Genomic DNA, 21,098 nt, shown 5'->3' with positions numbered 1-21,098 from the left:
ATTTTTGAACATGTAAATTTGGTTTTTTTAAATTAAATTTCTATTCTAATCTTAGATGATCTTAACATGATCTTGGGGGAAACATTTAACAGCACGAAAAAGTTAGGTTTACAATTTTACTAAACCCAAAATACAACATGGTGATTTGCTAGCCTAAACATTTATGAGTTTCATCAATGTCAAAGTATTTATAGGTTTTTGCTCCATTTTTGTGGCTATTGAACCTTTAATATTGGAACCGCCCTCGAAAATCGTGTCGCATTGCAGAACGGAAAGAACTAGTGCGTCACGACACCCCCTCGTTGCTCCCGGTCGTAAAAACAACCGTTGTTCTGCGGCTCTTATCCTTTGATCCCCGTTTTCCCCTCCCCAAGAAGCCGCTACCAAAAAGGACAAACTCAATTGCTCTCTCTTTGCAACCGGCTTTCTCTCAGTTCCCCGCCACTCCCATTCCGCCCCCCCAAAGGTCTTGTGTAGCGTAGCACGTGTAGTTTGTTTGCCACTTTGTTCGTTGTTTGTTATGACTGGAGCTGGCGCTCTCTCCCCCACGGCGCTCTCTTCGTGGAGCTCTCTTACACTTAAAACAAATGCGGCTTAAATTTGCTCTGAAAATTCGGAATTACGAAAAAAAATATGTCTCGAAGTTCAAGAACTATTGGATAAAAACTTAAGTGAATCTATCGGCAAAACGGAAAACAATTGCGTGTGATTTCCAAAAAGTGTAGCAGAGTAACGGGTATCTTACAGTCTATATACGACAACAGCGTTTCTTCTTCTTTTGACCTCCTACACACAAAAAATGCTGAGTAATAAAATATTACAAGACGGATAGTTGTGTAATTTTGAAAAATATTTTACTACTTTTAAAAACAATGTTATTTATAATGTAGTTGCTTAAGTTTCTATTTAATAGTACAACAACTATAAAATAGTAACTTTTATGGTGTTTTTTGTTGTGTGAATTACAATTTCATTGGTAAAGTGTAGAGGTCAATTTGATCAGAGGGTTTTTTTGTGTATTACGTATATTTTGAGATGGATGTGAGTTACTAGAAAATACTTCCATTTTACTTGTCAAACTAGGGGCCACCAAAATCCCTCGGACTTTAAAATATATTTTAAATTAACATAGGCTTCTGAAAGTATGCAACATAAACATAGAAGCATAATGAACTCATGCGGAAGACGACTACCCCTTCTTCACTGGATATTTTTAGACACCTACAATTACAAATAAAAGTGATTTTAAATCCGTTGTCATTTAAGTGGTAAGACAATCCCATCAAATAAACTTTAATTTGCTTAAGAATTTTTAATATATTACAATTTTGAAGTCGACCTTATCGATCCCTAAACTTTTGAAGATTTACTTTGTTAATGTTAATTTTTCGGTTACTATATTAAGCCCTGTGTTAATTTATTATGCCTTTTTTAGTGCCAGTGTAGGGCTTTCTCTCGTTTCCCGTGTTTGACTCTCTGTGTGGCTTCATTCATGCGATTGCGATTGCCGCTGTTGTTATTCTAGTTGCACGCATGCTCAAAACTGAGACTCAAACGCTACCGGACTTTGATTCAATGTTCTCAGTTGGCGGTTTTCAGTTCTGTTTCGAACGTCGACCGGTTAGCAGTAATTTTTCAGTTTTCTGTTTTTCGGTGTTCCATGCTCGGTTCCAAGACTTTCCCTCTCTGTTTTCGCCCCACGCCAATATTATATACGCCCCCCCAAAACGACCCGGTAAAAATTACGATAGGAGGAATCCGCGTGTGCCGAAACGTAAACTTTTCATTGATTTTCTCAGTCTAAATTAAGTGTATGGTTATACGGCCCGTGCCTAAATATAAATAATCCCGACAAATGTGTTTCATCTACCGGTAGTCCAGATTTCTAGGTGAGTTTTGTGGTAAGGGATGAAAATCCATGACCGAAAATTCCATGTGCCCGCCTTGACCTCTGTAGGCTCCATTTTGTTTCGTTGCTCTGTGTATCTTCCTTTTTCGCCTCTTCTCATTTGGGCAAACCTGATTTGACCCGGCTTCAAGAAAACTGCCTATAAAATCAATAGCATGGCCTAAACACACTTGTTTACATTGCATTATATAAGACCGTTCTTTTGTTTGCAGAGTTCCTTGGCATGTTCTTATAAAGTTTCATGTTGTAATAAGTAGATCAGGGTAATAGGCTTAACTAAATTTTACATTTTCAAAAGTGACACAGAAAATATAAAACAGCCGTCATTATATATTGACCTACGAATAAGTTTTAGAATAAACGAAAAGTAATTTAAAATATTGACCTTATGCAATTTGTGACGAAAGATCCTTTACCAATATATATGAAAATTTCTAGAAGCTATTTTAAAAATTAAAAATTAAAAAGTAAACAGGATGATGTCTGTCTCTTATTATAAAAAAGCGAATAATGATTATTTCCAACGACTTATAAGGTATATTTATGGTCTGGAGACTACACTTTTCGAACTTGTGTGTCTTGCATTGTTCAAAGGCAAATAATCTGCTTAGTAAGAGGGCCCCGACCAGATGTCTGGGTGCAAAGTATCACTCCCGGACTGATAAAGGTTTCCCTGTTCTTGCTGTTTCTGGTGCCCCAAGTCTTATCAGGGGTCCAAAAGCTTGGGGATGCGCTGCACAGCCGCTTGCTTATGTGGGTGAAGTGGGTCGGTCTGCTCGGTGCCTTTATGGCGTTTGTCTCTGCACCAGTGCAGTCTACAAATCGCAGACCTAATGAACCAAAGAGGATTAAAAATTAACAGTCTTGCTAAGAATATTTCCTTGACTGCATACGAGTAACAAAAATCCATCATGACGTTTGCCAGTTTTGTTTCTGGCCAAAAACTAAAAATGGTTTATTTTAATTTAAATATTTTTTCCAACTTAACCTTTGTTAAATCAGTAAAAACAAAACATTTATTTGATGTTTTTGTCATCCTATAAGAATGTTTTTTGTTATTAATTTTCAATATGCGCTGATTCCTAATTCAGTTTGGAGTACTAAAGTATTTATCTAAACTAAAATTTAAAAAAAACTAAAAGTATTTCTTATTCACTGTTGAATGAAAAGGAATTGGAATTTTGAGGTATTCTGGAAAACATATTATAAACTATAGCATTACCTGGTACACTTGCTATTGAATAACAATTAATTATGCTAATTACATTCACATTAGAAACAGACAGAGAATATTCGAATGAGAATATTTTTATAGTTACATGCATGTCAAAACCAGTTTAGGCTACTCTCCCTCGAATTATAGGAATTTCCCATTAAACGTGTAATATAGTTCAATATTTTAGCCTATGCAAGTGGGAAATACTCAAAATAAATATGCAATCATGGGAAACCTGTTATGTTAGAATGCAGTCTATTGCTTAAGGTCAAGAAAAATTTTAAATCAATGTCAGGAAATAAAAAAGGTGCTGTATTCCTATACCGAAATGTATGAACGTCCCAACAATTATATATCAGAAACCTGTTTTTAAAAAGGCAGTTCTCATTATACAGTAATATTTAATGTTGTACTTTTGTTTAATTATTTTTTTTATAGTTGAAAGGAATAATTATTCCTTTATTATAATAAACGTGTAATTGGGTGTTTTTAAAAAAGAAAGAGTCACCCATTCAATCCTAGACATACATTTACAATATATCACTATGTCAAAAATTAACTTAATGACTAATTAAATGTGTTATAACAATTGCTGGCTTGAAAAAAGTTGCAAAAGTATTTAAAATAAGGAACATGATTTTATTCCATCTGAAGCGCATTAGAGCGCCTTGTATGCCAACTCTAATTTTAATAGGTTTATCGCTTGAACTTTAGTTGCAGTTTTTTGACGCTTTTTATTTTAGACTGATAAGATGTGTTTAAAACATAGAAGATAATGCCATAATCGTGCAACTGCTGGACGATTGCAGCTCTATCTACCAGAAATCGGGGTGCAAAATATATTTTGTCATTTTAAAAAATAAATGCATTTAAATTGTATACTAGAGATTGAACAATGGACCTGGGGTAATTATTTTTAGACTTTGGTTCTCATATCTGGTCAGCTAAATCTACCTAGAAACATGAAACTGCCGTAAGTCCAATTTAAATAATCATCCCGAATTGAACGCATTTTATTTGCTGTCACTTGACTCGTCAAGGGGCCAGTGGCAATTATCTATCTATAAAAAGAAATATAGGTACATGTATGCATATGGATTACCCTCTAATTAGGCGAAAAATATATGGTTCTCATATGTTTCGGGTTTGCCCTCTGGTTCAGCTTGATTGCACTCCGTGTATATGGGAACTAAGAATTCGTAATGCCTTATTAAACTTCTCTTTCCGAGTACAATGTTTTCCAAAAACCCCACAAATTTAAAATCTACACATATGAAAAGTCATTTAACAGATGTGTTCACTTTTATTGACTATTTTGCAGGCTATCTTTTGCGGGCAATCATTAAGCTAAACACGTATCATTCACTCAGGTATCACAGAACAACAACAAACTACAACTACAACGCCAATAAAAACAATAAAATAAGTTAAGAGAGAACAAAAGCGATGTCGCCGGAGAAATCAGTTATGGCCTACGTCAATCATTTGATAGTCAGCAACTTTTCATACTTCTGTAAGTATTTTTACGGGGCTTATAATCCAATCCTAAGCAAATATACCGAAGTTTAAATGAAAAGCTTTGTAAAAGTTTTCAAATATAAGAGACATTGTTAAAACATATTTTTTCAATGTCTCCTATAGTTGAACATTTTATATTGAGTACATATTTTCAGTGCAAATGGTACTGACCATATTTAATTTGAAACTAATTATATGACCCACGGACTTAATTTATTATAATTTAATCTGTGAAACATAAATTAGTTCCTTAAGTAATATATAATATACTGATACTGAAATGGGATAATGTGTCTTTTGTCGGTCCTATTAAGTTTGACCGCTTGATAATCTGTACCTTTCCGATTACCTTTCCCAGGGGACGAGATTGATGGCTATCTGTACTATCTTGGCGGATCCTTGGGTACCATAACTCTAGGAAGCCTGGCCGCTAGTGTCGCATACTATTTTGCTACGAGACCCGTACCGGAACGACCGTTAGTGCCTCTGGAAAACCAATCCCCGTTGCTTGAGGTATGATGATTTCGCAATTGATAAACTTCGATCACATCAATTACATCATTGAACGTTCAATTGGGAACTGTTTGTCTTGGGTTTTCTGTTTTATTTCGCTGTTCAACTTTTTTTTACGATATTTTTAGGTTTGGTTCTATTTGAGGGAGAACAGGCGAATCCCAATGGCATATGGGCCAAAAGGCTTTGATGTGCACATGTCCACAATCACGTTGAGTGCGATCACGATTCGGATTCCCAAAAACTGATTCTGCTTCGTTGTTGTCGTCACATGATTTTCACACATTTTCACCATTTCGATTTTCAGTTGCGCCTTTGTTCTTTGACTTTTAGCCATGACGTCTTTGCCACAGTGGTGCAAAAGTTATTAAATTAGAATAGCTGCACCACCTCACGCTCTAATTGAGTGCCGCGCTGAAAAGGAAAATTTACAAATTCCGCCTGCCAAGAGTGCAACATTCTCGCTGATAAATTATCGAACGACAGCGGCACGACAACAATAAATCTTGTCATGGCTCAATTGGCATTTTCCCCTAATTAGTCGCCTGGTTCTCTCAATTTCGATCTATGCTAATATTTCCCCCACCCACCGCCACCCGATTGTCAGAAGCATTTCCTCCAACTGACACTAGGCGGCATTTTCCTCGTGCGTTTTCCTCTGAGTTGGTGTAACAGACCTTTCCTTTTGTGTTGATGTCATGTAAATAAACAATTATTGACACAATACCATATTTCGGGCGATATTTGGCATTGCCAAAATAGCAAACAACCATTTTCGGGGGTTGAAGGTTGGTGACACAGTGGAACTCGACAAACTAATTGGTTAATAAGAAAAACTAATATTAATAATGTAAAAATGCATTGTATTTTACACTAGTGCTAGTACCCTAATTGGTAGCTAACCATTTAATGCATTAAAAGTTAAAATACATTTTCAAAATGTGCATTTTCATACTAAAATATTACAATTGTTTTATTACTTAAAAAGATATAAACATTTAATAAATTTCCATCTTCATATGCAATATTTAAAATTTCCTTTCTGCGGCTTCAAATGCAATATTAATATATAATAAATATCAAAAATATATATATATATACATATCTATCTTTCCATCCCAACTTTAATTTATTATTCATTTTAAAGCATAATTCTTAGAAAAAATGATACTTCTCGACATAATCCCGCATAAGCTAAAATTAAAAAAAAATTGCAAAGCAAGGCAAACAATGAAAGAACAACAAAATAACAAGGAAATGTCAAGCATTTGACAAGACAGGGCCAACCTGTCTACATATGAGCAGGTACATTTGCGTATGCCTCTGTAAAACAAGTACTATATGTAATTATGCATTTTTGAATGTTAGTCATTCTGTGTGTTTGTTTAGTCTGGTCTGGCGAGCAAACGCAAACGCACCAACAAGTATTTGGCACACTCTTTCTAGCATATAGAGTGTTTTCCAATATATGAACACTAAAATTGCTAATGAGCGCAAATTGAGGTGCAAATGAAACGATAAATATGTGCGAGGTGTACCAGCTTTGAGCTAATGTTTAGCGGATTGGGTATGAAAAGTGAATTAATTAAGCATTTATTCAAAATTGAGTAATGGACAGTAAGTAAGCCATTTTGTAAAATATTTATGATACATACATAAGTATTAAAAGGGTTTTATAATTGTCGGAGTGGCCGGGATATCCGGTTGTAAAAATAGTTTCGTGTGGCCGAGTTCTAATAATACAATATTTATAATAAGATTACAAAAAAAATGGGCTATTAAAATAAAATTAATATTCAACCGAATTTGTCATTGATGTAGACTAAATTTACAATTTTTTTTTTATAAATTTAAAATGTTCTATGAATTAATTCAATTATTATAATTAATTTCATCACCTTCTATGTCTCAGTATCTTTTCATAGATTTGATACAGGAAAGTAAACAAATGTATTCTATTTTTATGGGGCCAAAAAGGAGGCGTGGTTCTCTCTTATGGACCATAAATCATTTTGGTTATTAAAGAGTTGAATAAGTGCTGTCACTACCAGAACAAAGTCGCCTTTATCACACGAGTATATTTCCTAACACCACTCCATTAAGATATATAGCCCAAAGACTTTTCAAACGCTTGCAGTGTAACAATCGGAAAATTCAGACAGGTCAGGCGGACAACTTGATGGGCCAAAAAAAATTAGATCAAAACTATCTGGCGAAGAGAAAAAGAAAAACCGTTTAATATCAAAATAAGAACATATAACGAATAAAATTCCTAGCCAAACGATGCATTCTTCTTCGTTATACCCCCGAAAATCCTTCTGTAGCCCCGAAACGCTACTCTCAATTCAGCTCAGTCTCTCTCTTAAAAGAAAAGAAGATGCCTCGGGCCGGCCAAAATCATTTTTAGCCACGACCAATATTTTACTTCTGCCATTCAGTTCGAAATTCAACATCGTGTCGCGCTGATCGTGGCGGGCGGAAACCCCTAGAATATATTTCAAATTAGAGAAATCCCAAAAAAAACAAGCAACAACAACATCTACATAATGTACATATCGCAGATATATATCTATGAAACAAACGTATTTTTTATAAATAATAGCTCGTGTATACTAAACAAAACGAAAATGAAAAGCGAAAAAAACGCACGACAATTTGCAACAAATTGACAAAAATACAAGCGTTTAATCTCATTACGTAAAGCGCAAGAACCAAAAAAATGTTCAACAAATCTAAAAGAAAATAACGAAGAAAAATTAAAAGATTTTCCAATGGAAATCGATTTGCCAAAGTGTCAAAGTGCCGTCGCCGTTGCCACGTGAACTCAGCCCCTCAAGTTCAAGTTCACACAGTTTCTATACTTAAAACATCTAAGGAGGAGACAACACCCACAGAAATGCTTATATACTTCATTTTAATACGACTTTGATACTAATTTGGTTTAATGGATGCTAGCGGTTTTATTGGTTTGGTTTTTCCATTGTAAACATCCTAACTTGAGTTGATCTTTACGATGTTTTACCAAATCATCATAAAACTGTATAATTGATTATACTCTAAGTATCAATATATATTTCGTGATCAGTCTGAACAATTTTTGGGCCATGTGCACTTTTAAGCGCAAATGCCATTGTCAAATAGTTTCTATTTATGACTCATATTAGCTCTTGAATTTTAATGGAATTTCAAGCAAGATTTTTAAATGTTTGATATGGAGTAAACATAAATTAAAATTTTTTAACTAATTCATTTATAGGTTCTCAAAAAAATTTATTTTATTAAGATATTTACACACTCAAAACAGTTTGTTACATTTGACTTTCTGAACGCTTACATATGATTCTTTCGAATTTCCCTTCCGTATAACGTGCCAGAAATTTATCTTAATCAATCAAGCTTGATGTCATGAACAAATTTATATTTGCTTAAGTATAGTATTTAGTCTAATAGTTTATCCAATTACAGTATTTTTCGGTGCTCACTCTTTTAAAAAGTTAAATTTTTTTCTAAATTAAAAGAATAATAAAATCTATCTAGATTAATATAGTTAAGCTATTTATGCAATAGAACCAAGTGAAATATTTTTTAAAAACTGGCATAAGAAAAACTGTGATTAACTCAAGAATTCAGTGATTTTTTAAAATATGTGATACATAACATAATATATAATAATAAATGTGCCGGCCACCTGGAACCAGAAAATGAAAAGTCATCCCAAACGACCTTGAAGTTCCCGCACATTTTCCCTGGGCTTCGTTCATATTTTTAAAAAAATATGCTGCCAAACTATTGATATGTTGCAGATCCAAGTGAAATTCCTCACGGTCCCGCTGGTTCATTCATTTCTGTTTTCCCGCTCCCGCCCTTTCGTTAGCCAATAGCTTATGGCCGATTTTATGACCACCACAATTAACATAACTCATAGATGAATTGCTCATTGAGGAAAATGTTTGCTCTCTGCCAATTGCTTCAAAACATCCCAATGAGGCCCGAAACGCGTTCCCCATGAGTCAGTTCTCTATCGTCTCTAAAGAAATTAAAAATCTTTTCTTTTATTTATTTTTTTTGCGCAAAAAGTATTTATTGTACTGTGTGTGAGTGAAATTATGTTTATATTTTTTTTCTACTTTTTTTATGCGACCACACACACGGGTCTCATAGATAAGAGCAGAGTGGGACGAACTATTTATAAATTAATTTGGGGCAGGCCAAGCGAAATCCGCAGACGACGCCTTGTCGATATTGTTGGCCATTCTCTCTTTTTGTCTTAGCCTTTTTGCACCTCTCTTAGTGTATTTGTAGCCCCTTTTGGGGCCGCCCTGCAGCTGCCAATATTGAAAAATTATAAACAAAATTGACTGGGGCTGCACTTGCCAAAAATATGTAAACGGACAGCCAGGCGTCATAATTATGCTTTGGTTTTTGACTTTTGGCTTGGCCTTTAATGCGATGCAAATTGGTGCAATTTAGAGAATTTTGTAACCGATTTATAAGAATTTTCCCGGGTATCTGGGGGATTAATAAACTATGCCTCGCTTTAATAAGGCTAAATATTAAAATACAATAAATGGTGCAGAGATAAGTAGGTACTTTAAATGTAATTCTGAACTTCTGAATTTTCTCCTGTATTCAAATTGAATAAAAAGTAGAGCAGATATAAGCAATTATAGAAGAATATTCGATGTAATATAAACATTGATTTTTGAAATATCAGAATTATATTTATACGCACGCTAATTAGCATTTAAACGATTTTTTGTGGTTTTGAAATGTGCTTAATGTGAAAATGGGAAAGAAGAAAATCCCTGGGCAATTGGGTTTCACTTGGCAATAAAACGAGAGATTTAAATTCGGCAAATTGGCCAATGAAATTCGGTAAAATCTGTGAATGTGTTTTACAGTTGCGTGGAAAATGTGCATATTAAATGCCAGATGAAATCTGAACGACCAATAAGCAACGCCAAAAGTGAAAAGAGTGTTAAAAACCTGCAAAAATAAAGTCAACTTTAAAAGTGATAGTAAATTAAGATCAAACCATGTCTTGTTGCGGTCAAATTACCAGTATACGAGTGCCCATCGAGCTAAGCAATCAGAGCGATGTGCTCAAGGTAACCCTAACAAGGAGGAATTTCCTTGAAAACAAGAAATATGTAACTCCCTAACCCCAGGTTAACTAAGCAGTAACTAATATGAACTTTATTTTGCTTCTTTTTTTTGTTTACCTTCTCTTACATTTCTTGGGCTAGATCATATATGATCATCGTCTAGATATTCACCACAGGGTAGGCCTCATGTGCCCCTCGGGGTATGCTCCTAAAATTAACTTTTTCCCCCTCCGACTTGCGTCATTAATGGAATATAAACAAAAATTAATTTGGAAAGCACTTTAATCTGTGGAAAACAATTATTATTGAAAATACATTTGCATTTTGCTCATTAAAATCAGCCAGCAAAAACAAACAAACTAACTTTCGGGATCCCCGTCCCAGAACCCCCTAAAAATATTCCCCCATCGTAGCGTATTTTGATATTCGTTCTCGTACATCAACACTTTTGGCCATTGCGGTAATTTCTTTCGCAGCTGTTTACCATTAAGGACGTGCTCTATGGCGCTACCACTATGCTCTCAGGCGCCCAAATGAAATCCCGCCGAGTGATGGGTTTAAGTCTCTACCCCAAAATAAACGATACATCATAGCGATCGACTACGTATATAAATTTAAATGGTTATTGATTTTAATCTAACAGTTGACTTTGATTTATTGTACGAGAAGCCAAAAATAAACCCACACGTCGCGAAATGGACTTAGCTTATTCAAAAAGAGGTTTTCTGAATAAATGATAGCAATACAAAGTCTATAAAAATCAATCGTTAAAATTTTAATAGTCCTTATTGAAAGGTTAATAGTTGCTGACATTTCTAAGAGACAGAATCTGCTTACAGAATTCCTTGGGAAATATTCTTTTAACTAAAAGCTCTGCCAATAAGTATTGTCCTTTAGACTGAAAAGTTTTTAAGCTCAAGACAAGCAATTCACAAAATTACACACATATAATTGTAGTATCCCAACCAAGTTCTGCACCACTTACTCCATTGATCTCTAATTGTATATATACTGTTCCATTGAACTGTACCGCAATATCTCTATCAACGTCTCTCACTCATTGCATGTCCTCGATTTCTCTGTTTCTTTTGGGGTCACTTCACTCGCATTGCAGGGTCCAGAACAAATACACGTCTCCAAATTCTACAAGGAGTCGAAGAATGGAAAGTTTGTGTCCTACATCACAGAGAACGTCCGCACCCTGTACCAGACGTTCCGCGAGGGAGCCTACGCCTCCAACAATGGACCATGTCTCGGTTGGCGCGAAACCCTGACATCCCCATACCAGGTGAGATACAAACTCTGAGATGTTAAGGAATAATAAAGATTTCTTAAATCTGGTCAATAACTACTAAATAGATCTGTATAAATACAAAAAAGCATTCCGCTTACTAAAAAAAAGAAATTTTTGAAGTTTTAAAAGCGACTCTTACTTTTTAAAAATGATTAAAACTTAAATTTCGATTAAAAATGTGAAAGTACAAAACTAAAATCGGATCCAATGATATGTATATTATTCTTCTTAAAAGTTTACAAAAAATTTAATTTTTAACATATATCCGTAATTTCGAAACTACAAAGAGTCTTATAAAGATTTATTTAAGAGGACTATTGATATCTTGACTTTTAGAATACATTTTAAACTAAAATACGACCATATTTTCAATAGTGGATCAACTATGACGAGGCCCTGCTGCGCGCCAAGAACTTTGGGGCCGGAATGCTGGCGCTGGGAGCCCGGCCCAAACAGCTGATTGGAATTTACTCCCAGAACCGACCGGAGTGGATCCTGTACGAGCAGGGCTGCTACTCGTTCTCCTTGGTGGTGGTCCCACTGTACGACACCCTGGGTCCCGATGCCTGTGCCTTCATCATTCGCCAGACGGACATGGCCATCGTGGTGGTGGAGGACGATGGCAAGGCGGCCATGCTGCTGGAAAAGGCACCGCGCAGTCTGAAGATCATAGTGGCCATCAAGCCCATCCGCCAGACGACCTTGGAGCGAGCCCGCAGTAGGGGCATTCAGATATTCTCCTTCATCGACGTGGAGAAACTGGGCGCCAAGGGCAATCACCCGGAGGTCGCTCCGACGGCGGAGGATCTGTGCACGGTGTGCTATACGTCCGGCACGACGGGCAATCCCAAGGGTGTGATGCTCACCCACGGCAACGTGGTGGCCGGCGTTTGTTCTGTGATCCTTCAGATGGGCGACCATCGCATTCGGGCGGGAGACGTGATGGTCTCCTTCCTGCCCCTGGCCCACATGTTCGAGCGGTGCTGCGAGAACGGAATGTACTATGTGGGCGGCTGTGTGGGCTTCTATTCCGGGGACATTAAGGAACTGACTAACGATCTGAAGATGCTGAAGCCGACCGTAATGCCGGCAGTGCCTCGCCTCCTGAACCGAGTCTACGATAAGATCCAGAGTGATATTTCCTCCTCTGGGTTGAAGAGAGGCCTCTTCAACATGGCCATGCGGGCCAAGGAGAAGGAGATCGCCAGGGGTGTGCTGCGGAGGAACGGCTGCTGGGACAAGCTGGTCTTTAAGAAGGTGCATCAGGCCTTCGGCGGAAATCTTCGTCTGATGGTCGTCGGCTCGGCTCCACTGGCCGGTAATGTGCTGACCTTCATGCGCTGTGCCCTGGGTTGTTTGGTGCTCGAGGGATATGGCCAGACGGAGTGCACGGGGGCCATAACCCTCACCGTTCAGGGTGATCATGTGCCTAACCATGTGGGACCACCAGTGTCCTGCAACGCTGTGAAACTGGTGGACGTGCCAGAGATGGAGTACTTTGCCAATCAAAATACGGGGGAGGTGTGTGTGCGAGGATCGAATGTTTTCCATGGGTAGGGATACTAAATACCGCTGTAAAACTGTAAATTAATAAATGTTATTTATTTAGTTACTATAAGGATCCGGAGAAGACGGCGGAGGCCATTGACTCGGAGGGCTGGCATCACACCGGCGACGTGGGCATGTGGCTTCCAAACGGAACCCTGAGGATCATCGATCGCCGCAAGCACATCTTCAAGCTCAGTCAGGGCGAGTACATAGTGCCCGAGAAAATTGAGAACATATACACGCTAAGCCAATACGTAAATCAAGTCTATGTCTATGGAGAGAGCTTAAAGGTGAGTTTCTGGTTACTATTTTTAAGAGAATCTATAGAGTGGGTAAGCATTACCATTTACGAAATAATTGTAGAAAAGACTGGTTTTCTTGTCCGTAAAAAATATTCTTTTTTTGATAGCTATTTAAATTCCTAAGAAACTTTTTTAAAAGTTTTATAAATATTTATGTAATAATACCTACACTCAGGGAAGAAACCGTTCTTAACGTTCTCGATTTCAGTATTTTAGATTTTCGATGTGAGTTAAGATGGATTCATACTCAAATTCTCTTGAATGAGATCGAAGTATTCTCTGTTTGCGAATGGCTTTTAAGAATGTGCGGTCTTGAATGTATGGTATCTCCCCTCTCACTCTTATTTTATCTAAGTCCTTCCCTCACGTCCCTCTTGAACAACCTTAAAACCGAGATTGCTTTTGACTCGGAAAACTAAAATCGACATCGCTTTCGTCTCAATATCGAGAAGAAAAAGTGAGAAGTCAAAATTCTTAAACTTAGAAGAACCTATCTCGGTTTTATTCGTTCTCAATTTGTCTTTTTACAAACCAAACGGACAATTAAAAAAAAATATTGTAAGCATAATATTTTCTGCTTAAGCTGTTAATATACAATATAAATATAATATATTTTTAAAAAAATTGTTAAATCATAAAAATATACTTTTTATATTTTTCTTACTCCTTCAGAGCTGCATTATCGCTGTTGTTGTACCTGATACCGATGTACTGAAGCAATGGGCCACGGAGAACAATGTACGCGGCACACTCTCCGTCCTGTGCAACAATAAGAATGTCAAGGAACTGATCATGAACGACATGCTCAACTGGGGCAAGCAGAGTGGACTCAAGTCATTCGAACAGGTGGGTCGATAAGCCCTTGCATTACGGAGCACAAAATAATATTTGGGATAAATCATTCTAGGTAAAAGATGTCTATTTGCATCCAGATCCCTTCTCGGTGCAAAACGGACTACTGACGCCCACATTCAAAGCCAAGAGACCGCAATTAAAGAGCTATTTCAAGCCGCAGCTGGAGGATATGTATAAGCACCTGGATTAAAGCAATAATTTTACAGAAATCAACAACGAATCGAACTCAAGAAACTGGGAGGCATTCATTTAAATATGCCTATGCCATTTTAAACTGATGATAACAAAGACTACAGATACAGATACAAAAGAGAACTGTCTAATTTTGTAGTTTCGTCAATTCTTAGCCAGTAAGAGGAGCGCAAGATACACCAGATACAGATACAATACACATAAAATATACACAACTTTCAAACTGACAAGGAAAATCCTTTTGACAGCCGCATTTTTTATATAATTTAATCGAGAAGCGATCCCTAATTAATATGTTAACTATATATTTCCCTTAAACACTTATAATTCTAGTTCAAAGTGAATAGAAACCAATTGCGTAGTCTGAACCAAAACATATAAAACTAACATATTGAGCAAATTGAATAAAATGAAAGCTTTAATTAACTATCGTATACTACACTCAGCGCTAGATCTAAAACTGAAGTGGAGAAGAAACTTTTTAAACTATATATTAGACACGCTAAACTAAATTAATGGGAATACAAAGTTCAACGCAAATGCTGAGGAAATATATTTAAAATACAAATGAACGTCAACCGAGAAGCAGATCAAACTAAATGATAAATATGAAAAAGATCCACTTCTTTGGACTGCACTGTCTGCCTTACAAATAGCAAATGAAAATTTATTACTAAATTGCTAAAATAATATACTATTTCATACTAAGAGCTAAACAATAAAGTAGAGCAGCATTATATTAAAACTATTAAATAATTTCTTTATGTAGATACAAACGCCAGAGAATAAAAAAAATTATTTGAAATATTACAAGAAATAAAGTATATATATACAATTTTCGTACATTTTATTTAAAATTTGGCGTTGCCACCTAATATAATGAGACGCCAAAGCTTTTTCAGCAAGAAGATGCCTGACCAACCCAAATAAATGGTAAATAAAATACTTTGAATTTAATTTCTATTGACTTCAACTTTTAATACATTTGAAAAACTTTTCAACTTAAGGACGCCTTCTTTGTGTATATAGTTTAATGACATTGAACTTCAGCTTAATTTAATTAGTGGCCATAGCTCTTGGAATGCAAGACAAGAAAATCTTTTGAAATCGAGTTAAAAGAACATTTCAGACTTTAGTGAGCTGTTTTTCTTTTTACGTTATCAATCGCATTAAGTTCTAATTAAAATGTACAAATATGTTTAGTCGCAATGTTGGGGGATGGGTCTTAGCTAAGTAATCAAGTGTGTATCCATCGATATCTGACTTAAATTCACTAAACAAGTTGATTTAACTACGCGTTGATCACAGCTCGCCGTGTTTAGGTTCATGAGAAGGCGTCACAGTAGTGACCTCCACCGAATCGTCAACTGAATCATCAACAGCCGAGTCCCTGCCATGCGAATTCTCGTGATCCTCGATCCGAGCCATCAGGGTCTTCAGTTCTGCGTCGTAGTCCTTCCACTCGGGCACAATCCTCTGGGCGGCCGTGAGTTTGGCCTCCTTGGTCTGTGGGTTGTTGCACAAATCGATCACCTTGGCACTCTTGAAGTTGCTGTCGCTGCACCACGTCTGACACCATAGCCAATCGTCGGGCAGAGATTTAATGGCCACCTGGTGGATCATGTTGTTGGGCAAGTCCTGGTCCAGATTGGATAAGCTGTTCGGATCCTGGCTTAGGGCCTGGTATTGGCCTCTCAGCCGATCTCCTGCTGCAATCTTGCGGAATCTCTTCAAGTCCACCACGTACAAAGCGGAAATGTGGTAACGCCTGCCCATCAGATGGCTTCGCCAGTATCCTTGTTTCCAGAAGCGGAAGCCCTCCATCTCCTTGCGGGAATCGCAGAAGGGTGTGTAGGCATAGGGCGCTCCTCCGAGGTCGAGGTCGTACAGTTCCTTGATATCAGTTCTCACTATGGCATCGGCATCCACGAAAATGATTTTTCTAACATTCAGCGGGAAGAGCACATCCAGGAAGAGGATCTTGTATCCCCAAATGGTCCGCTGTTTCTCGGTTTGCTGATGAAGCCAACGTGGCCACTTGTATTGTACCAACTCATATTGGAAGTTGTACTCACTGGCCATGTGAGGCAGGAAGTCGGTAAACTGCGGGGAGAGGTAGTTCTTCAAGAACCAGAACTTTACGGGAGACTTTGTGTGTTTCAGCAGCGAAACCATCATGATCCTCAGCAGGCGTTCGTAGAGATGTCCCGATGCCACCGAGAAAATGTTAATGGTTTCCGCATCCTCATCAGGCGCTGGCTGGTTAGTGTTGCTGCCGCCAAAACTGCTGGCGATGCTGTTCCAAATGCCAGATTGAGCCGCCTGCTCGTTGTCATCCGCCAGGAGTTCTGCCTGCTGCATCCCTGGCTTTTTGGATACCCTCAACTTAACGACATGGGATCGCAGAGAGGTTATCAGCACCTGTACTTCAGATGAACCAGCGGTGTGATGGGTATTAGGTCCTTCAATGTGACTTATAGCATAAATATCCGCGGATTTTCCATCACGCAGCCGTAGTGACCAAGCTCCAGGATTGGCCTTCAATTGGAAGTAACCCAAATTAGCCATGACAATTGTGTCTACAAGAGTGGGCTGACTCTGGGTACCCAAGACCAACTGTAATCCTCTGGGAGGAGCTCCACTGGCAGCATCAAAACAGTGACCCTCCAAGAGCAGGTACTCTAAATCGAATTCGCTGTGCACGGGTCCACCAATATCGGTCAACTTAATGTTATCCAAATCGTAAACTGCTCGTACGGCTTCAACCAACCAGTTTTCGGGAACCTGCAGCTGCTGGGTCAACAGAGGGTTGGCAGGCAATCCACTGAATTTGGCCAAGGGACCGTCGGATCTTCCGCCACTCACTTCGAATTGTACTTCTGGTTCCACAACATATCTGTAGAAGTTCTTTACGGGCATATCGCTGTGCTGGGGCACGGGGATCAGATATAGATTTAGTTGGCAGTTCAACACTTGACGGAGCAAAATGAGAATAGGCGTTAGTTTTTGTGCTGCACGAGAGGCGGGATCCAAAACGGCGGCAATATCAAAATGAGGGAGTTTCTCCTGTTTGGGCGGCAGTTTCACAACAGAGTGATCGGTTTTCAAGTCCGTAGGTAACTTGAAACGAGTTTTAGTTTGTCTGGGGAGCAAGCTTGCGTATAGCTTGAGCAATGTATCGCTTGTGAATTCCTCACTGACATCTTGAGCAGATTCCTTTAAGACTTGGCGAACCTTGTCGCCATACTGCAAGGAACTAAACCTGGCCAACAAAGCGAAGTCAGCGCTATCGAAGGTTTCCTCTGAGGACAGAGGGCCATACAGCCGTCCATTACCGATGACCAGACGCTGAGATTTATTCAGACCCAGCACACGCTGGGAATATACTCTCAACATCTTTAAGTGCAGTTCCGTGGAACCAAGAATATCTTCCAACTGTGAAGGTATCTCAATCTTTTCTTTTGGTTTCTTCAGCCACTTGAGAACCTGCTCCGTGGCTTGAATTGGTGGAAGACTTTGCATGGCAGCCCAAACCAGGCGATTTAGATTCTTCTTGTCAGATCCGGAAGCGCTTTCGGTATTCGGAATAAAAGCCAGACGCACACTCTCTCCGCTCTGTACATATTCCAAAGCATGGGTTAGCAGAGCTCGTCCCTGTTCAGTCTCCAAATCGGCAAACACCCAAATAGTAAGGAACTGCAGCGATGAGCGGCCTATAAGTTCCGTAGACTTCTTGCCACCAAAAAATTTAAGATTCTCCATCAAAGTGGCCGTCATATCCCGATTCGACAAGCGATTTAAAGCTCCTACATTACCTAGATTCTTGTAGGCCACACCATTAATATCCAGATATTTAACATCCTCCTGGCTGAGAATTCTCTGATTCAATCTGGGCATCACATGAGGCTGATTCATCAGATAGTCAATGGCCACATCGCTGTCCGTCATTTCGCCCTTGTACACAGCCTTTTGCAGGTTGGTTGTGTGGGTCATGATCTCAGTGAAAATGGCTTCCTCAAAGTCACTATCTGCGGTTACAACATTACTGGGCATGGGAACACCGTTCAGCAGAGCCTGTGGCTGACCCTTGTCTCCGAAACCCAACCGCTGAATGAACTCCGCTGCCAGCTCCCTGCCATAGTCGTAGGTCGAATCCTCCTCCAGGAACTCCTCAGCTTTGTCAATGCTGAGGGTAGTGAACTCCTTCGTGAGTTGCTTCACTATATCCTTTTTCGTGACCACCCTGGTCTCCCCCACGGCCGCATAGACATCAGTAAGGAAACTCAACGCAGCTCGGGCGTCTTTTTTCTGGCTCACATAGTTAAAGGCACAAGTGATGGCTATATAATCCGCAAGGTTATCCGTGCTGGCATCCCTCGCATCGAACACCAAGCCTAAGCGAATGGGAGCTTGATGAATGACGAACGATTCGGACAGTTTAATTACACTCCTGGCTGTGGGATGCAGTGCATCTACCACCAAAACCAGGTTGAACACATTCTTTCGGATATTTCTCAGCATGCCAGGGAACGTTGGGCGCAACAGATCCATTACAGACGAGGGCCATCTTTTGTAGTGGGCATCGTTCTCAATGTCGTTAACCCACTGCACAGCAGTGTCCCGGATATCGATGGCGAATTCCTTTTTGCTAGAGGCCGTAAGATCCAGGGCGAGCAATGAACTGGCTAGGTTACCCCTCACATTATTGCTGTGCAGGCTCTCGAGAACACGCATCTCCGAACGCAATGTCTCGATCAGCGAATACAGATCCATGGTGTCTGCATCGAAGAACAGTCCGTTGATGAAGAGGGCACCATCAGGAGGCGCGACATTCAAGCTTCGTCCAAATGCTTCCGTGTTGTGCTTAACCTCCGCCCTCAAGCCGTCTGTAACTTTATGGGCCAGCAGAGTTCTGGCTAACATTGGGAAATTGTGGGCAGTGTACTGAAGTATTTGCAGAGTTTCATCTCCCTGAATTTCGGCAACTGCAGCGGCGGCCTGGAGACCCAAGTCCTGGAACTCCCAGGCTTTCAGTTGGGCAATCTCGTCGTTTCCCTGAAGAAGCGTCTGACGCAGTTGATCCAGTGCTCTTTTAAGTGTGGGATGCTTCTGCTTCAGGACTTTAAAGTCGAATCCTTGGACATCCGATTCATTAGCCATATCCTCATCGGCAGTAGAACCCGCTTCAGGTTTGGGCGCATCATCCTGACTCTTGTATTCCGTGGACTTCAGATGAAGTTCCACTCCATAGCCCGAAAGACGTACTGGTCGCCTGTCTTTCTTGGCTAACTGATGACGCAGGATGTAACGAATCCTGCCAGCGTTGGCCTCCTTTTCCAGTAGCTTGTGGTAGGTGCGGAACTGGGAGCTGCCCAAATCGCCGTACAAAACCACAGTGCGGGTATTGTTCTCACTGCCCGGAAAAATGTGATCGAAGCTATAGGTGACAACAGGGGCATCCAAACTCTCCTTGGCCACCGGCAGTTCCAGTTTCTTCTGCAGCTCGTTGAAACTGCAGGCCAGTTCGGAACCCACCTGGGCAAAAGTGAAGGCTTGACACGAGCCACTGCTCCTCAACTCCTCGGCCAACTGGAAGTGGGTCTGAATCCTGGGAGTCAGGCTGTGCATGGAGACCACCAACTTGAGCAGCGGCAACTGGGGCGAGCTCACATGGCTCTTGACCAGCTCCACAGCGGCATTGTACTGCTGCGACTCGGTATCTAAAAGGGGAAACAGTAATCAATAAATCATTCGGTTCTGGGGGGAGAAAATCACATCATTATAACATGTATTTGAGTTTCAAGAAAGTAAAGATTTTTGAAGTAATCAAATAAAGCGTTGAATGTTTGAAGCAATCATATAATAAATATTTGATAAATTTTAGTTTTATTATTTTTAACTCTTTTTTTTAATGAAATTTAAAAAAAACTCGTTTCTTTACAACATTAATGGTAAGGTGCAACATCAAAGAACTACATTTACATGCATTCCCTTACAGAAGAGGCCTTATAATGCGGGTTATCCCATCATTTATTCACACAAACCGTATTCATTCAGAGCCGTGTCCAACTTGGTCACCCCCGAAACGTAGTCCCAGAAGAGGCCCGCCTGCTCATCGGCCAGATACTCGGCGATCTCCAGATACAAGGGTGTCTGCGTCCACTTGGCATTGATCAGCGTGGTAATGGGATAGCTCTGACTGGATTCCCCAGAAGTCGGCGTATAAAGTGCTAGGAGCACCACAGACACACACAAAGCCACGGCTCGTAACATTGTTTCCACTCGTTTTTACGGTGTTTCCACCACGCGCATTACGGACGAGTAAGAAATATAAGAACCCTGGGCTTTTCCCTCCAGGTAATTTCACTTTTCACCAGTTCTTAGCTGGTTTTAGCCCAGTTTTTATTAATTAAATTTAGAACTGATGTGGCGTTATTATTCGACCGGTAGAGGTGGACAAACAGCGATGCCAGCATCCAAGTCATCGATGTTTTTGAAAGACCGGTATCATCGATGTTTTGCAGGGCACAAAGTTGTTTTTTAAATTTTATTTCTTTATAAAATATTTGTACTGTGCAGGAACTGCAAATAAAAGTTGTTATCAAAAAATAATTCGTACCTACACTACGGTTACGTCAGGTTCCCA

At 39.3% G+C, this 21,098-nt stretch overlaps 3 protein-coding genes across 7 annotated transcripts in view; 1 reads left to right on the top strand and 2 right to left on the bottom strand.

The window, feature by feature from the left end:
- Window positions 1-21,098, bottom strand: part of RpL26 (ribosomal protein L26) — a 165,931-nt gene that overhangs the window by 9,301 nt on the left and 135,532 nt on the right. The window lies entirely within an intron of this gene.
- On the top strand, window positions 1,591-15,287 carry LOC108020729 (long-chain-fatty-acid--CoA ligase 5). 3 transcript variants are annotated; one of them, XM_036816267.3, is made up of 8 exons: window positions 1,591-1,889; window positions 4,447-4,638; window positions 5,002-5,156; window positions 11,376-11,549; window positions 11,931-13,108; window positions 13,165-13,393; window positions 14,078-14,251; window positions 14,313-15,287. In XM_036816267.3, exons 2-8 carry the CDS (start codon window positions 4,572-4,574, stop codon window positions 14,448-14,450), a joined length of 2,115 nt encoding a protein of 704 aa, XP_036672162.2. In that variant the 5' UTR covers window positions 1,591-1,889; window positions 4,447-4,571; the 3' UTR covers window positions 14,451-15,287. The 3 variants fall into 3 exon arrangements, with proteins under 3 accessions (XP_036672162.2, XP_065720799.1, XP_065720800.1); XM_065864727.2 differs by lacking the exons at window positions 1,591-1,889; window positions 4,447-4,638; window positions 5,002-5,156 and adding exons at window positions 7,567-7,704; window positions 10,058-10,264; window positions 10,403-10,438; XM_065864728.2 differs by lacking the exons at window positions 1,591-1,889; window positions 4,447-4,638; window positions 5,002-5,156 and adding exons at window positions 7,567-7,704; window positions 10,058-10,264.
- On the bottom strand, window positions 15,405-20,918 carry Uggt (UDP-glucose-glycoprotein glucosyltransferase). Its single transcript, XM_017089099.4, has 2 exons — window positions 20,497-20,918; window positions 15,405-20,172 (listed from the first exon to the last, which is right to left on the bottom strand). The coding sequence occupies exons 1-2, from the start codon at window positions 20,723-20,725 to the stop codon at window positions 15,755-15,757; spliced, it is 4,647 nt and encodes a 1,548-aa protein (XP_016944588.4). The 5' UTR covers window positions 20,726-20,918; the 3' UTR covers window positions 15,405-15,754.

The sequence above is a fragment of the Drosophila suzukii genome, chromosome 3 (assembly GCF_043229965.1).
Source record: "Drosophila suzukii chromosome 3, CBGP_Dsuzu_IsoJpt1.0, whole genome shotgun sequence".
NCBI classification, from domain to species: domain Eukaryota; kingdom Metazoa; phylum Arthropoda; class Insecta; order Diptera; family Drosophilidae; genus Drosophila; species Drosophila suzukii.
This window is presented reverse-complemented; position numbering and strand designations above follow the sequence as displayed.

Excerpts from the sequence above, each read along its gene's own strand:
- LOC108020729 (XM_036816267.3), top strand. The coding sequence starts at position 4,572 with ATGTCGCCGGAGAAATCAGTTATGGCCTACGTCAATCATTTGATAGTC. Across the intron at positions 13,394-14,077 it reads TCTATGGAGAGAGCTTAAAG|AGCTGCATTATCGCTGTTGT; the intron begins GTGAGTTTCTGG and ends TTACTCCTTCAG. Across the intron at positions 14,252-14,312 it reads GACTCAAGTCATTCGAACAG|GTAAAAGATGTCTATTTGCA; the intron begins GTGGGTCGATAA and ends AAATCATTCTAG.
- Uggt (XM_017089099.4), bottom strand. The coding sequence starts at position 20,725 with ATGTTACGAGCCGTGGCTTTGTGTGTGTCTGTGGTGCTCCTAGCACTT. Across the intron at positions 20,173-20,496 it reads CACGGCTCTGAATGAATACG|ATACCGAGTCGCAGCAGTAC; the intron begins GTTTGTGTGAAT and ends TTCCCCTTTTAG.